Source organism: Sapajus apella, unplaced genomic scaffold (assembly GCF_009761245.1).
Source record: "Sapajus apella isolate SASKATOON/1434 unplaced genomic scaffold, GSC_monkey_1.0 scaffold19, whole genome shotgun sequence".
In the NCBI taxonomy this organism is placed as follows: Eukaryota; Metazoa; Chordata; class Mammalia; order Primates; family Cebidae; genus Sapajus; species Sapajus apella.
Genome location: NW_022436959.1, coordinates 3,823,617 through 3,838,065, shown reverse-complemented (window position 1 = coordinate 3,838,065; position 14,449 = coordinate 3,823,617). Strand labels below are relative to the sequence as shown.

Sequence of the window (14,449 nt, the reverse complement as noted above, 5' to 3'; positions counted from 1 at the left end):
ATTTCAAAGTCAGGTCTTTTCCTCTTAGACAGCTGGCTGTTAAATAGGAGCAGCACACCACTGACTACAAGCCAGGAGTGTGATATTTGTCTTCTTTTTAACAAGAGTCACTAACAAAAGAAATATAATTTAAAAGGATATGGCTTTGTTGATAAACTAAAATTTAGAAATCAATGGTTGCTCTGAGATTCAGGGAGTGCAGGAGATTCCAGTACAGCTCCCATGAGTGTCTCCTTCAGCTTCAGCTTGGATGAGGTACGGGCTTATGGTGTGGAAGTTTCTCCTCATTTCCCTCCCGATGTGGTCTCATGGGTCGGTAGCTGCTTTTCTTGACAGATACTTGGCAGCCTCTTCCACAGCTCCTGCCCATAGGTTAAGGCCTTTATCAATTTTGTCCTGTTTTTAGAATGGGTTAATTTTCCTCTTTAATGCTCTAATCTACCCACGTTTCAAATGCAACAGACAACCCTTCTGATCTCACGACCTGAGATCAGAAGCAGCCACACAGACTCCCAGAAGACTCTGTATGACATTGTGCTGTTGAATCAGATGTCTCTTCTGTTGGCTGCACAATTCTAAAATCATCCCAAGCAAATGAGGGTCAGCTCAGACTTTTGATCAAAGAGCCCCTACCTGGGTAGCAGAGGTGGCAGATAAGAAGAAAAAGATGGGTGCAGGGACCTGTGTTTTCAGAGACCCCCTACGGATGCCCTCAGTACTTGGACTACTCTTGGAAAAACGCTTCCCAAAAGTGTACTTGGCAAACATGGGCAGGCTTCATTTCACAGTTGAAGAGGCTTCGCAATGAGTCATAGGTCAAGCCTGATAGTTCCATATAAGTAATTTTTAAAACGATCTAAAAAGCACCTAGCAGAGGTATTTTGTAGACATAGACAAGCTTATTCCAAAATTTGCATAAAAAGGCAAAGGATCTAGAATAGCTGAAACAATCTTGAAACACAAGAATACAGTGAGAGGAATCAGTCTACCCAATTTCAAAGTGTATAGTACAGCCTCAGTAATAAAGACAGCATGACATGGTCAGAGGGATGGATACAGAGATCAGTGGAATAGAATGGAGAACCTGGGATAAGACAGAGATATGTCCACCTGATTTTTAACAAAATGCCAAAGCACTTTGATGGAAGAAGGCTAGCTTTTTAAACACATGGCACTGGAGCAATGAGAGCTGTTCATAGATAAAACCAAACCAAACCAAACCAAAACAAACAAAAACCCTCACCTAAACTTTATACATCATATAAGAATTAGGGCAAAATTAATCACAGACTTAAATGTGAAATGAAAAACTATAAAACTTGTAGAAAAAGTATGTAGAATATTTGTGACCTGGAGCTGGGCACAGTTTTTAGACAACACCAAAAGCACTGTCCATAAAAACAAAAAATTGATAAATTGGACCTCATCAATATAACAACCATTTGTTCTATGGAAGCTTTGTGAGGGCAACAAAAAATCTAATTAGAAATGGGCAAAAACTATGAAAAGACATTTCATCAGAGAATATACAGGTGGCAGTGAAGCACATAAAAAGATGTTTAACATCAGCTATCAGGAAAATGCTTAAAATTACAATGAAATATTAAGTTAAATATACAATGAAATATTAACTCACCTATCAATATGGCTGAAAACTAAACATTGAACCCTTGGACAACATGGGTTTGAACTCTGTGAGTCCACTCACACACAGATCTTTTACAATAAAAGCTACACCCAAGTGTCCCTGCCTCTCCTGTCTCCCCTTCCACCTCCTTCATCTCCTCCACCCCTGAGACAGCAAGACCAACCCTTCCTCTTCCTCCACCTATGTTAATATGATGACGATGAAGACATTCATGATTATCCATTTCTACTTAATGAATAGTAAATATGTTTTCTCTCTTTTATGACTTTATCAATAACATTTTCTTTTCTCTAGCTTACTTTATTGTAAGAATACAGTGTATAATACACATAACATACAAAATATATGTTAATTGACTACATTATTGGTAAGGCTTCTGGTCAGCAGTAGGCTATTAGTAGTTATGTTTTGGGGGAGTCAAAAGTTATATGTGAATTTTCGACTTCAAGAGTGTTGGTCAAGGGTCAGCTGTAGAGTAATAACACCAAATGCTGGTGAAGATGTGGAAAATCTCTCATACATTGATGCTGAAAATGTCAAATGATTGTTAAGTCACCTTGGAAGTCAGTATGGCAGTTTTGTAAAGAACTAGACATATACTTACCACACGACCCGGTAATTGCTCTCTTGAGCATTTATGCCAGTGAAACAAAAAGTTTTGTTCACTCAAAGTCCTGTTGTGATGAACAAATGTTCATCACAGGTTTATTTGCAAAAGGTAAAAACTGGAAACAACCCAGAGGTCCTACAGTAGGTGAGTGGTTAAACTAACTGTGGTATCTCCATACCAAGGAACACTACTCAGCAATAAAAAGAAACAAACAATTGATCCATGTGACAACTTGGATGGAGCCCAGAAGAATTATTCAAAGAGAAAAGAGTCAACCTCAAAAGGCTGCATACTAGATGATTCCTTTAATATTCTTGAATAACAAAATTATAGAAATGGCGAGCTGACTAGTGGTTGTCAGGGGTTAGAGACAGAGTCAAGAAACAGACTTAGTGTTGCTATAAATGAATAGCTTGAGGGAGTCTTGTGGTGATAAAACAATTCTGTATGTTACATGGTTACAAGAATGTACACGTAATAAAGCTGTACAGAAAGACACACACACCCAGACAGACACAAATGAGTGCATGTAAAACTCGTAAAATCTGAATCAGCTTTGTGGATTATGCCATTGTCAATTCCCTTGTTTTGCTATTGTCTTGAGTTTATACAAGATGTTAACATTGGAGGAGGTTGGGCAAAGGGTGCATAGAACCTCCTTGTATATTTGTTTGCACATTTCTATACATCTATAATTATTACAGAATTAAAAATAAAAGATAAAGAGTGATGGTGAAGTAGTTTTGACAATATTTCCTGATAAGCCCTGACCATCCTATTTAATCAACCAGAAAGTTTACCTTAAGTAATGCTTTCCAAAGTATGAAAATCATGCAGGATAATGCATTTGTGACACAGATGGTGTTTCATATGTGTATTGTATATAACTCATTTATTCTTTACACCATCACTGATGTCTTTGAAATTACTTTGAGGAAACTGAGGGTTCTATTCTTGACTTTTGTCTACAGCCACCATAATTTATCTTATGAGGTTGTTGATTGTTTGTTGTCTTTAAATAAATCTTATTTTCTTAGGCTGCTATTATGCATCCCAAACTGTGAAACATCTTTCCTATTATGAAAAATGCGTGAATTCACCCTTAGATATGTGAATTTGATGCTTTGAGCCCTCATTATTTGTTGCTTCCTAATGTTGAAAGGCCCAAGGCTTAGCATAATTGGTAGCCAAAGTTAAATACATTTAGAACAGAGTTCAAACATAAATCCTCACAATCAGCTCTTGCCACTCCAGCCACAAAATCTGCATTTAACCTTAAATACTGGCTTTCTATCACCACTGGAACATCCTTTTAAAGTATCCTTGAAAGGCAGCATGCCATCTTCCCCAGGGACATAATTTTTACTACTGAGGCTACCAACTTCCCGAACTCTTTCTGTCTAGCAGAACCCAAATAGTGAATGGAATATGGCTTTTAGAGTAAGGCAGAAGAGTGGCCGTTTGTTCCCAGAGTAACTGTGCTTTTCTGAAGCTTGGTTCCCCCATTTTCAAATACTGGGGTAAAATGTTATCTGTTGTAGAGGTAGACATGCTACCTTTGTGCTACGACGTCCCTGTTACTTTTCAATAGTGCTAAGATGGTTTGGCTCTGTGTCCCCACCCAAATGTCACTTTGAATTGTGATAATCCCCATGTGTCAAAGGTGGGGCTAGGTGGAGATAATTGAATCATGGGGGCAGTTTCCCCCATTCTGTGCTCATGGTAGTGAATGAGACTCACAAGATATGGTGGTTTTATAAAAGGGACTTCCCCTGCATTTGCTCTCTCTCTCCTGCCACCATGTAGGAAGTCATTTTGCTTTTCCTTCATCTTCTGCCATAGTTGTGAGGCCTCCCCAGCCATGTGGAACTGTGAGTCCATTTAATTTCTTTTCTTTACACATTACCCAGTCTTGTGTATGTCTTTATTAGCAGCGTAAGAACAGACTAATACAAGTGCTTTTCTGAGAATAAAATTAAGTCCTATGTGAGAACTCCAAGTTTGATGCTTCACCTATAATAATTATGCAATTACTTACATTTTCTTTACTTTTTTTCTTTTTCCTTTTGGAAAATTATCTGTTTAACATTTTTTAAATTGCGTTTGGGACTTCACCTTTGGAAATGGCCTTCAGTGACATTTCCCTGGCTTATAACCTCACAGGACTGTCTATCCTGGTGTAATACTATTTTCCTTCTTTCTCCGTTTTTGTTCAGCATGAGCTCAACTTAGTTATTCTTCTTTGTCTGTGAAGAGGCAGTGAGGGCTGAGTGCTTGACAGTGGAGTGCTGAGGGTAGGATGGTTTTTGCAATGGGATTCAGCCCTGAGCAAGAGGCACTCCCATGTTTAGAAGTGTTTGTGCTAAGAAGAGAGCAAATGCAAGAATGGTGGTTGATGTATAAAAAGTTGTGGCAAGGATCTTTATCCCTTAATGCATTGCATATTTCCTTTATTGTATTAATTACATTAAAAGTTCAAAAGCATATTTTATTGACTAGAATCCCAATTTATTTGTGGTTCATGTTATGTGTTTTATTACCTTATGCCCAATGGAAGATATTGAGCCACAATTTCATCACTTTACAGTCTCCAGTAAACACAAATATTAGAAATCCCAGCAAGTCATGTGGAAGTTTGTTTTTCTTCCTTTATTCTGGTGAAGTGAGTTGAATTTGCAAGTGATTCACTGTACTCATCTAAAATTTCTGCATATTTGGAATTTATTCATAAAATCATCAAAAATTAAGTGAAATCGCTTTCTATCATTTTTTTTCTACTGTCAATTATTTCATTTCAATCACATATTGAATTCCTAATTGGAAACAAATCTAAAAAAGCAATGAAAAGATTTTGTGGTGAGGGAGCACACACTCCTATGTAAGAACTCAGTTCATGAGTCTGATTCTTTCTCTTGGGACTGAGGAAATGGTTTGGCTATAAAATTCCCATTAGCCAAAAATAAGCACAGTTGCCTGCAGGATTCATGGTAGGTAGAGCCTTGAAGAGTAATAAAAGCCTGTTTTAAATGAACTCTTAAGGACACTGTTTAAGCCCTAGAATGGATAGTCAGATTTTATGTTTATCCCTTTTGATTATACTTCCATATGTTTCTGGAGAACAGTGTCTGAAAAGTGGTTCATTAAAAAATGTATTGGGCTGGAGTAATTGGGGCTCACTGGCCAAATCCAGGTGGACAGGGGTGCCCTATCCAGTGGCCTGGAAGCAGCAAAGCATGGCAGACCTGTCTGCTCTGTTTCCTTGTGCCATGTGGCATGAAATGACTTCAAAGACTCTCAGTTTGGTTTAATTTAAATAAATATGACTGTTTGTTTACTTACTTAAAAAAATAGTCAAGCATAAACCAGTAGTTGGGGAACCAAAGTAGATGTTGGAAAGAAAAGGCACTCTACTGAAAATAAGTTATCTGAATAGTTCCAAGAAAGCTTTCCTGTTTCTGGAGGAGGAGTTAATGGGCCCACAAACCCAAGAGAAAACAGGAGGTTCAGTGTATGTCACCCTTTCTATGTTCTATTTTTGTAGTTTGTAGGAATAGCTATATGTTGGTGATGACTGTTTATTACTAATGAAATTAAACATTTATCAAGTCCTTCCCACAAACAAAGGGACCTGGAATTCACATTGTGCATGGAGAAAGAACACAGGAGCATACCCTGAGTGGGGAAGTCTCATGGAAGGCTTCCCAGAGACTATGATCTTAAGCTGAGTCTTGAAGGATGAGTTAGGTAAGGAAAGAAAGCTTGGGTGACCTAGGTGTCCTTGTGTGGCAGTAGAGATGGAGAAAATGGATCAGATCCAGGCTTTTTAAGAAGGGACCAGCATGTGCAAAATCACAGGATGAGATCTTCTGGCCATGTTTGGGAGAATCCTAAGTAGAGCTTGTCTGCAATGGAGGGAGTGTAAGTTTGGGAACAGCAGAAAAGAGGATGAAGAGGTGAGTCAAGGCCAGGCCTGGGATCTCTTTGATGTTTATAGTAAAGGTCCATGGTTTTCAATCCTGGCTACATGTTAGATTCCTTTTCTGCTTCCTACTTTTGGAAACTCTGATCCAATTTGTCTAGAATAAAAGGGCTAGGGGTTGGTGCCTGGTCTAGACCTCAGCCAGGCTGTGCACCACCTGGTCATTGTGAATGACATGAGCAGACCAGAAAGAGCACACAGTGGCCGCTGTATAGGAGGATGGCTTAAAAAAGGTCCCTACCACAACCAGGAGAAATAGTCAGTGAGCCTGTTGCAAGACGAGAAATAACCAGCAGAGTAGCTGAGGCTCTAGTAGAGAGGTTGGAGACATAACTGGGAGAAGAGCATTTGGAAGGTGTGGGAGGCGGGGTTGAAGAAGGAAAGCGCTGTCAGCCCTCCACAGAGAGGCTCCAGATGATAAAGACTGAGTGTCTTTTGCTTGGGCCCTTAGAGGGCTGCTGTAGCACAAGAGAGTGAAGTTTTAGTGGAGGGATGGTGGGGTCAGAAGCCAGGTAGCCTTAGTTGACGAGCTTGAACATTCATGTGGAAGCATGCCGACTTACTGTGAAAGTAACCCCAGGCAATGACATGGAGTTCAAGGGATGGAGGGAAAGAACTGGAAAGGTTGGTTGGGGCCATGTTGTGAAGGCTTTGGGTACTGGGGGTAGGTTATTGGTAATGTTAAGATCCAGTTCTTTGCCGTTAGATTGATGTTAATGTGAAAAAATGAGAGGATTAAGACTAGATGGGAGAAACTAGGCACAGCTAAGGCTCATTAGAAGGCCAATGCCATTTTTTATGGTCCTGATGATTTTTAACAGCTATTTTAACAACAGAATGATGAAAATGTGTGGTATTCTTCCTCCCTTGGGATAATGTGGCCACTGAAAAACTTCACAACTAATAGGAAAAATGAGTTTTATTGCTTAACTGTGGATTCAATTAATTTATGTTCTTCCTGTTTTCATTGCCCCGTTTTCTGAGTTGACTAGTTGGCTAAGCCAATCTTCTCTACAAGAATATGAATGTTAGGACAAATACTCTGGAGTTCTTCCCTACCCTGAAAATAATTAACATAAAAAAGCCAACATATATACAAAAGAAAGTGTAGATGGCTTAGGCTCATTTTTGTATTATTTTAGATGTGAGGAGGAACCATTGAGTTTTGTGTGATGGTTTAAATTAAGGTTTTTCAGCCTTGGCACAATTGAAATTTTGAGCTGGTTAATTCTTGGTGTGCATTGTAGGGCGTTTAGAATCATCCTGGACCTCTACCCATTAGATGCCTGTAGCACTCCATATATCCCAGTTGTGATAACCAACGATGTCCCCTGATGTTGCCCAAAGTCCCCTGGGTAGGAGTTAGGGTGAAAGGCAAAATCACCCTCACTTGAGAACTGCTGGTTTAAAGATATTGTAGTGATTTTGTCAGAAAACCACCACATTTTCCTGCTACAGTACTGATGGTTTTATTGAAGACTGTAAAATCTCAAATTCTTTTTATCACTGGAAGAAAACTAATGAATGTTTATAAATTCCTTGTAGGGAGTTTCTTTTAAAATATTTAAAAAGAAAAGTTACTTTACTGGTTGCTACATATTTACCTGACCAGTCATCTAACTATTCCAGCCACTTACTCTTTTGTTTAATTACTAGATCTGCTATGATTTAATTTTATATAGACAAATGCTGATTTTATTACTGGGCCCTGAAATCCTCAATGCAAAAGGTATTATGCTGAATTAGAAAATGCTAAAATAATACTAGCAATTTAGACTTGGATATAAAAATGTAAATTCCACACACCACCTGGATTCTAGTGTTAGTTTCATATCTAATTTATTCTAATTTGGAGTAAGCCCTTCAGCCCTTTTGTGCAAATTTTCTCATCTGTAGAAAGATAAACTATAATATCTGTAAGTTTGCTTCTATTCTAAACATTAACACTTGAATGTATTTATATTATTTCATTGGGTCGTTCCTCCTGCTTCCATAATATACCTCCCAATGGAATTAAACACAGAATGTGTCCCAGAATGTGTCGCAGAATGTGGTCTATGGTGCTGGTCTACTATAAGATGAGTATAGGAAGGGACAGTAAACAGAAACATTTAGCATCATTTGGAAGTGTATTCTATGCCTATTACATGTAATGATAAAAGTTGGACTTATATTTTGTCTCTTTGATATTCATTTTTTCTAGTAAGTCACTTTTATTATATTTTATAAAAGTAAAGATCTACACTGGATTAAAAAACAAAAACAAAACAAAACTGGTCTTTCACTAGAGGGAGTTTGGGAAGCAATGCCTGCATGTATGATGGAAAATTTGTCTGCATCTTTTTCTACCGTGACCAATAAGAGATAGTTAGTATATTCCATCTCCCTGGGATATAAATAAACATAGGGCAAGATATTTTCTGTTTACCCCATTAGCAGTGTAAAGTTGGTGGCAAATAGAATTGATTGTAAAGAAACTTGTCTAACAGAAAATAAGACGTCATTTATTTAGCTCAAGTTAGTTTCTTGAATTAAAATAACATGTTTATCTTAGAACATAAACCCAAAGAGCAATGAAATATCCTTTCTTTAATTATCTTTTTTTCTGAGAGCCCTTACATATGAAATCCGCTCTAATGCTTGGTGTACTGAAGTCTCCATAAGTAGTTGATGGTAGTGAGTGTAGGTGAAGGAGGAAAAGGTGTGGATTACATTTACTAAAGAGATTTTCACAGATGTTTTGGAGTCTATTCAGTCACTCAGATTAATTCTTCATTTGGGAAGATCTGTTACATGGACTCAGATGTGATAGAATGATGTGTAAACAAGCGTGGTTAAGCAATGGGGCACTTCACAACATGACCTTCTTCCGATTTTCCAGTATTACTGTCCAATCTTTATGTGGTAAAATATGGTGGAGGAACAACTCTTCTCACTGATAGTTATTTGAAGCAGAAAACACTGTTGGTTCTTTGCACTATGGACCATTTATTCCAATACCTTTTATCCCATAAAGAGTGGAATAATCCAGCAGCCTGGTGCTCCTCCTGGGAGCCTTGTGCACATGACCTGGCATTGCTTGGGAACAGTCTCTTAACTGTGGCCAACATGGACTTTGTAGTACACTTCCTCCTCCAAAGCCAGAAAGGCAAGATCTTTGCCTGCACTATTAGCAGCAAAAAATCACCCTTTCTTTCAGTTTTTTAATTCAGATGATGAAAATATATAACATGTTCGGAAACTCCACTGGCAGACTTGGCAGGCGTTTCATATTTACTTGGACTTAACATGAATTGGATTTGGTTCTCTGATTTCCCCACCTCCATCTCTCGGAACAAGTTATTTATTATCTGAATGAGTCTGTGTTAGTGGATCAGACATGCACATGGCACGTTTCTTGTAAGTACATTTGTTCAGTAAGATTTATGCTAGCCCAAATTATTTTATATTGGTTTTCATTGTTGAAAATTTACTGTATTCATTCTCGGTTTGGCGTAAGTATTTGTAGTGTGCTAGGGGTTCCTGTGGTTGAACATTTTATCTCTGTAACACTTCACGCAAAGGAAATTAAAAAATATATAACGAAAGCATTTCCCTAATGTGTTTCCAATCAGCTGTGTACTTTAGTAATTTGATTTGTAGGAACCAGAGAGCAGAGTATTACTGAGCCCTTTTCAATCATTCATAATTCTTTGGGAATTAAACATCTATTGAATTTTTTCTAAGTCTTTTATTATTCTGTTTGAATGTATTGAGGGATTTTTTTTTTTAACCACAGTATTATCTAAAAGTTCTCATGGAAGGAGTGAGTCTTTCTTTTCTCTGTGTCTTACACAAGGAAAACTGATGTGAATTGAGGTTGATTAGCTTGCCAGAAATCAGTCATTGAAACAGAGAGCCAGGCCCTTTTATTTCTGCATTATCACATGTGGGTGTTCCTGCTTCTGTACTTTTTGTATTAAGCCATCCAGACTATGTATTGCTAAATCTTTTTGCTACTGGGCCCCCAAGGATGCAGTGACTGTAGCCATAGCCAGGTGCATCTTCCTAGAACATGTAACCTACAGTGCGGAGGGTTAGTTGTACAAACTGACTCAAGACCTGGGCTGTGATCTCCACACAATTGTTTCTTTGGCCTTTTTCCACGGAGACTCTAACTGGCTTATTTCTTCTTTTGAGGATCTCTGGCCTTTGACCTTTGTTTTTGCCAATGAATAAACATGTGTTAATCCACACTTGGGTAGTTTCAGATTTGCTTAATCTAATTTACTACCTAAAAGTAATATAAAAAATAAATAATCATAGCTCTTAGAACTGGAGGTAAGAGTTGGAGGGTTTTATCTAGTGAAGAGAGTAGCTCTTCAAGAATTTTAGATGGTTATAGAATTTTTAGTTCAATTCCTATATTTTATTTTCCTGCTTTGATTTTCTATCATGTTTTAAACTTTACTCTTGATCTTCAGCAAATTCGAGTTAATTTAATCTCATGTAAGATCTCTTTCACAGTGATGTTTTTAGCTCTGGTCCTCCTCAGACATCATTAGGCATAAATCAAGTTATGAGGTTAGACATTTTGGCCACAAGTGTTCATCAGTCTATGGCTTTGCACTTGATAATATAATCCAGGAGGTTAATCTTCTTAGTAGTCAAGGAATTAATGTAAGTGAATGTCAAGTGGATACTTAGAAGGCTTGGTTGTGTTTTTGGGAAAAATAGCCAAAGAGCATGGTGGTTGCTGTGATCGCTAATCTGGGCTTAGAGAACATAACTTATTTTGCTCCAAAATGTAAAGGAAACCCACATTCATTCTTGGCCTTTCTTCCTGCTTCTGTGTCTCCTGTCTAGGTTGCACCTATGAAGGAAATACCTATAACAGCTCCTTCAAATGGCAGAGCCCGGCTGAGCCTTGTGTTCTACGCCAGTGCCAGGTAAAGTTCAACTATTTCTTTCTCCAGTAAAAAGGAATCTATAGAGTCCTCTTCAGTTACCTCCTCCCACAACACAGAACAAAACCCTAAAAAAGCCGAACAAAAATGAAAAACCAATGAAAAAGCAACTGTATCCTTGAGTGTGTTTACTCTGACAATCACCATAACAAAACAGGTACAGCATAGATATTGTATAGAACTTGCTTCCAGAAACACACAGCAGGATTGTGAACCATTGTTAAACTGTGCCTGGAAAAACTCCAGGAAGATGCACACGTCCTTGGGGAAAATTCATGTCTTCCCGTGAAGTCATCTGTGAGCAAAACATGAATTCCTCTTAGCAGAAAGGGGGTATTGTTAATGGATGTATGTTTCCTTTCTTTGATTTAGAAAGATTTTGAAATGGATCCAACCTGTAAACTATTACATTGAAGCAATTAGTATACTGTAACTCGATGATTTCAACCTGGCAAATTAAAAAACCACCAATTCAGCAACTAGGGAGTCCACTGTGGCTGATCCTTACTAAACTCTGTTTCAGAGTAGTAATTCTACATGGCTCTAATCCTGTCAGGTGTTAAACACAGCAAGAAAAACTAAAGCAGAAATGAAAAACTTAAATTTTCAAACTCCCACTTTAATAAAACAAACAAAAACTCTGTATAAATACTCTGTTAAAAATTATGCCCATATAAGTTTGACAAAACTTAAAAATTCTTCTTTGTAGAGAAGGTGCCATTAAATTATTTTATCCCTGACCCCATTTCGTTGTCCAAGGATGTGTTTTTGCATTTAAAGGAGATTGAAATGTTACTGTAATAATGGATATTTCTCTTTGCTCTTATCTTTTTTTTTTTTTTTTTTTTTGAGACAGAGTTTAACTCTTGTTGCCCAGGTGGGAGTGCAATGGCATGATCTCTTAGAACTGGAAGTAAGAGTTGGAAGGTTTTATCTAGTGAAGACAGTTCACCACAACCTCCTTCTCATGGGTTCAAATGATTCACCTGCTTCAGCCTCCCAAGTAGCTGTGATTACAGGCATGCACCACCATGCCTGACTAATTTTGTATTTTTAATAGAGTTGGGAGTTTCTCCATGCTGGTCAGGCTGGTCTTGAACTCCTGACCTCAGGTGATCTGCCTGCCTCAGCCTCCCAAAGTGCTGGGATTACAGGTGTGAGCCACTGCGCCCAGCCAAATTCGTTTTGTTATATGGATGAGAGGTTTCCTATGTTGTCCAGGATGGCCTTGAACCCCTAGCCCTACCTCTTTATGTGCCAGGAAAACAGGCCTGAGCTCTGATCTTAAGCATAGTGACATTTAGTCTACTGAAATCTAAATTTTGTGTAGTTATGTTCCTCTGACATGCCACGATAGGTATGCTCATTCATAAGACCTTCAGCTATTTATTCAGTTAAATATTCAACTTATTTATTTAGGAAATCTGTTATTTGTGAAAATAAGCAGTAAGTAAACAAATATAAATAATACATTATTAAATCAACAAATATTTGCTGAGTTTTTCCTCCAGGATGTAGGTTCAATTGGTATCATACTGCAAAGAGATGACAGCAATAAGTTTCCATAACACCAAAAGCCCACATTTGTTCCAAAATTTATACCACTCCACTCGTGCTCTGCTTCTTGACTAGCAAAATTTCCACATTTTGGTAGAGCACTCAGAAAACCAAAGCCATGGTGACAATGTTAAACAATACAATCTCATATCCTCTGGAGTCTAGAATAGTATTTCTACATAACAGTCAGAGGTTTTGAAGAACCTCAAGTTGCATAGAGCAGGGGTGAATTTTGCTGCCTTTGGGGTGAAGACTTTGTTTAAATTAGGTGGAAGCTTTTCTTTTTTTTTTTTTTTTTTTGAGATGGGGTTTTTGCTCTTGTTGCCCAGACTGGAGTGTAATGGTGCTATCTCAGCCATAACCTCCACCTACCAGGTTCAGGCGATTCTCCTGCCTCAGCCTCCTGAATAGCTGGGATTATAGGCATGTACCACCATGCCCGGCTAATTTTGTATTTTTAGTCGAGATGGGGTTTTTCCATGTTGGCGAGGCTGGTATTGAACTCTTGACCTCATGATTCGCCGGCCTCGGTCTCCCAAACTGCTGGGATTACAGGCATGAGCCACTGTGACTGGCCAAGTGGAAGCTATTAGCTATTATATGGGAGGGACTATTTTGTTGACTGAATAACATGTTAAGCCATTATCCATTGTTTACCCTGAAACTCCGATTGCCTAGCATCTCTGGTCAGTAGCGCTCAGCAGGGCCCAGAAAGAGTGATGCAGGAATTTCAAATTATTGTTGGAAGAGATCTTAAAGTCCAGCAGCCCTGGGAGTCAGCATATGCTGACCTGTAAAATGGGGCACAGAAAGTGGTTGCTACCTACCCAAGAGGAACTTTGCCTTTCATTTCTCCTCATTTTCTAAATTTTTGCCTGTGTCCTGCTAGCAAGGATAATATTTTATTCAATACACAGAAAAGCAACCTGTGATGAAGGGACCTGCCAAAGGCTGCTAGGGAGTTTCCCTCTCCTTCTTACTTGCTCCCTTCTTTAGGTGTGAGACTTTGTCATGGAATGTAGGAAATTGCCATTTACTGGCACCTGTCAGGGAAGTCTTCTTGCTTCTCTGTAGAATGACACAATGGTAACTTCCCTTCGAATGCTCTTCTTTTCTCAGGTCACAAAATCAGTAACAGAGGATACAGTGTAGGGCAGTAGGTGAAATATGGATTCTGCCACTCACGTAACTTGCTATTTAACCTCGCTCTACCTCACCTTAACCACCTATAAAACAGAGATAGTACTATCTTCAGCTGTCTTCATCTTCATTAAAATAGTACTATCTTCATCTTCATTAAAAATGCTTCTGGTAGAGCGCCTACATGGACCAGGTACAACAAGGTCCCAGACAGATGACAGGAAGTCTAATGATCTGGCCTAGTTCCGTTTGAATTGAATTCTACCTTATTTCATCTATCTTCCTAACAAGGGAGCTCTGATGATGAGACATTTACCTTTATTTTTCTGCCTTTAATTACTTATGGGAAGAGGAAAATTTGAAGATCACAGACAGGAAATTCATGCTGGGAACTAACCTGAATCCTCCATCTGGATTGCAGATACTGAAGGAAAATTGATTTGGGTCCATGCATAGCTTTTTGCATTGCTTCAGTTACATAACTAAAGCATGGATCTTTTTGAGGTGTTGTGTATTGCTGATACTTTAGTTGTTTCTTTCCTTCCCATGTGATATAGGCTATAACAAAT

At 38.4% G+C, this 14,449-nt stretch overlaps 1 protein-coding gene across 1 annotated transcript in view; it reads left to right on the top strand.

The window, feature by feature from the left end:
• Window positions 1-14,449, top strand: part of BMPER (BMP binding endothelial regulator) — a 237,154-nt gene that overhangs the window by 43,739 nt on the left and 178,966 nt on the right. The window contains exon 4 of the mRNA XM_032286821.1: window positions 11,083-11,165. Within this exon, the coding sequence (XP_032142712.1) occupies window positions 11,083-11,165 (83 nt within the window). The remainder of the gene's footprint in view (window positions 1-11,082; window positions 11,166-14,449) is intronic.